Raw genomic sequence first — 2,494 nt, 5'->3', positions numbered from 1 at the left:
CAATATTTTAAATGAACAATAATACCTTAAAACAAATTAATCTTTATTTGCATGATATAATACATATATGTAACTAAGTTTTTTAAAAATCTAGTCTAAGATATGCAAAATGAAACATTGATATTGATATTGAATGAAGGAGCAACTTGCTATCATTTATGTATTAATTAAACCTCATGTTTTGTTTAAAAATTAAAAAAAGTGTCCTATTCAGATCATCTGTTTCATGGGACTATCCATCTGTTTCAGGGGACTATCCATCTGTTTCATGGGACTATCCATCTGTTTCAGGGGACTATACATCTGTTTCAAGGGACTATCCATCTGTTTCAGGGGACTATCCATCTGTTTCAGGGGACTATCCATATGTTTCAGGGGACTATCCATCTGTTTCAGGGGACTATACATCTGTTTCAGGGGACTATCCATCTGTTTCAAGGGACTATCCATCTGTTTCAAGGGACTATCCATCTGTTTCAGGGAACTATCCATCTGTTTCAGAAGACTATCCATATGTTTCAGGGGACTATCCATCTGTTTCATGGGACTATCCATCTGTTTCAGGGGACTATACATCTGTTTCAGAAGACTATCCATATGTTTCAGGGGACTATCCATCATTTTCAAGGGACTATCCATCTGTTTCAGGAGGTTATCCATATGTTTCAGGGGACTATCCATCTGTTTCAGGTAACTATCCATCTGTTTCAGGGGACTATCCATCTGTTTCAGGGGACTATCCATCTGTTTCAGGAGACTTTCCATCTGTTTCAGGGGACTATCCTTCTGTTTCATGGGACTATCCATCTGTTTCAGGGGACTATCCATCTGTTTCAGGGGACTATCCATCTGTTTCAAGGGACTATCCATCTGTTTCAATGGACTATCCATCTGTTTCAAGGGACTATCCATCTGTTTCAGGAGACTATCCATCTGTTTCAGGAGACTATCCATCTGTTTCAGGAGACTTTCCATCTGTTTCAGGGGACTATCCTTCTGTTTCATGGGACTATCCATCTGTTTCAGGGGACTATCCATCTGTTTCAGGGGACTATCGGCGTAATTTCAAGTGACCCTTTATTTTTTTGCTTGAGAAAATTTTATGGAGATATTCAGTTTTCCTATCTAAGAATTTTCAACTGCAGTTTTCTATTGAAGTTGCACTAGCAGATTTATGTAGCAGATACAATTGAAAAATCCGTCTAACACATGTGGCCGGCTTTGAGTAAATTTTTTTCTCATTCTCAATCAAATTCCAAACATTTCTGGCTATTTTCGATTTACAACAGGGGAGGACAAAGAGGGGGGACGTTAGCCCGTTGCCCCCTCCCTTATTAGTTAAGGCCCTGGACACATGCGTATTGAGGTTATTGAAGTCCATTACACTAAATATACAAAGAATAGGGTTCACGCCAGGGGGCGGAAATGTCATGTGTGTGTGTCTGTACCAAAAGAGTGTGTGTCAGTTTACTTTAAAGTACCGAAGGTGTGTACTGTAGGTTTATACAGTACGTAAGAATCTCGGTATTTGTACAGCCTAGGAGAGTACATTTGTTTATTGTTAATTGTTTACTTAGAAATAAGTTTAACATACATGTAATATACTATTTACATATTTAAGTCAACACTGTAAAGCCAAATTTTCATGCAAAGAATATAATTTGATTAAAGTTTACAATAAACTACTCGTTATTCAAGTTCAATTATAATCGACGACATTGTTCTACAATTTCCTTGACTGTAGTCAGTAGTCATGTTGTGTGTCTGTACCAGAAGAGTGTTTGTAAGTTTTCTGTACTGGTCTGCAAAGCAGTGCGACTGGCTTTCTCTTGCCGGACCAGCGCCATTTCCTTTCCCTATATTCCTGTTCCCTGGTTCACGCCACTCTAAAAATGTCATGATCCTATGTATTTGTGTTCAGTCGTACTGTCCAGTCTGGACTACAGAGTGTAAGTCGACCTGGCACGTATTATGCACCAAGTTTAGCCTGAAAAGATCACAGTGAGGACTTTAAAACTACTTCTAAATTATTCATATGGGTTTTCATTCATATAAAATTGTTATTGACACAGAACAAGCGTAAGTATTCCGAAAATGTGAACATTTTGTACGGATTAATGCACATAATGTTATAATGTTAGGGATGTATTTCACACATTTTTATATTCCTAATAATCTGATGTTGTATACATATTTACGACTTCTCTTATAATAAAACGTTTAAGGACTGATCATTCTTGAAAAGGAGTTACCCTGTTCAAAAATGCATAGCAAAGATGTTCCCCAGCTATTATATTCGGTCATGTGACTCTTCCTATGTATGGCTAATTTCTTATACATGTTAATAGGTACAACTGTAGGTCGTATCTATCTATCTACACTTCTCTGGCAAAGCGTAACCATTGTGTGACTATGGTTCTACCTATGGTAGAACGTCTAAGAAATCGGCCAGTTATCTTCTGTTCTATCTATTTTTATTTATTATACCAGTTGG

General features: G+C 37.4%; 1 protein-coding gene across 1 annotated transcript; it reads right to left on the bottom strand.

Annotated features, from left to right (window-relative positions):
• Positions 1–210: 210 nt before the first annotated feature.
• LOC111716273 (intraflagellar transport protein 74 homolog) lies at positions 211–1,038 on the bottom strand. Its single transcript, XM_023491712.1, has one exon. It carries the CDS (start codon positions 1,036–1,038, stop codon positions 211–213), a length of 828 nt encoding a protein of 275 aa, XP_023347480.1.
• Positions 1,039–2,494: the final 1,456 nt, after the last annotated feature.

Source organism: Eurytemora carolleeae, unplaced genomic scaffold, assembly GCF_000591075.1.
Source record: "Eurytemora carolleeae unplaced genomic scaffold, Eaff_2.0 scaffold2013, whole genome shotgun sequence".
Lineage (NCBI taxonomy): Eukaryota > Metazoa > Arthropoda > Copepoda > Calanoida > Temoridae > Eurytemora > Eurytemora carolleeae.
This window is presented reverse-complemented; position numbering and strand designations above follow the sequence as displayed.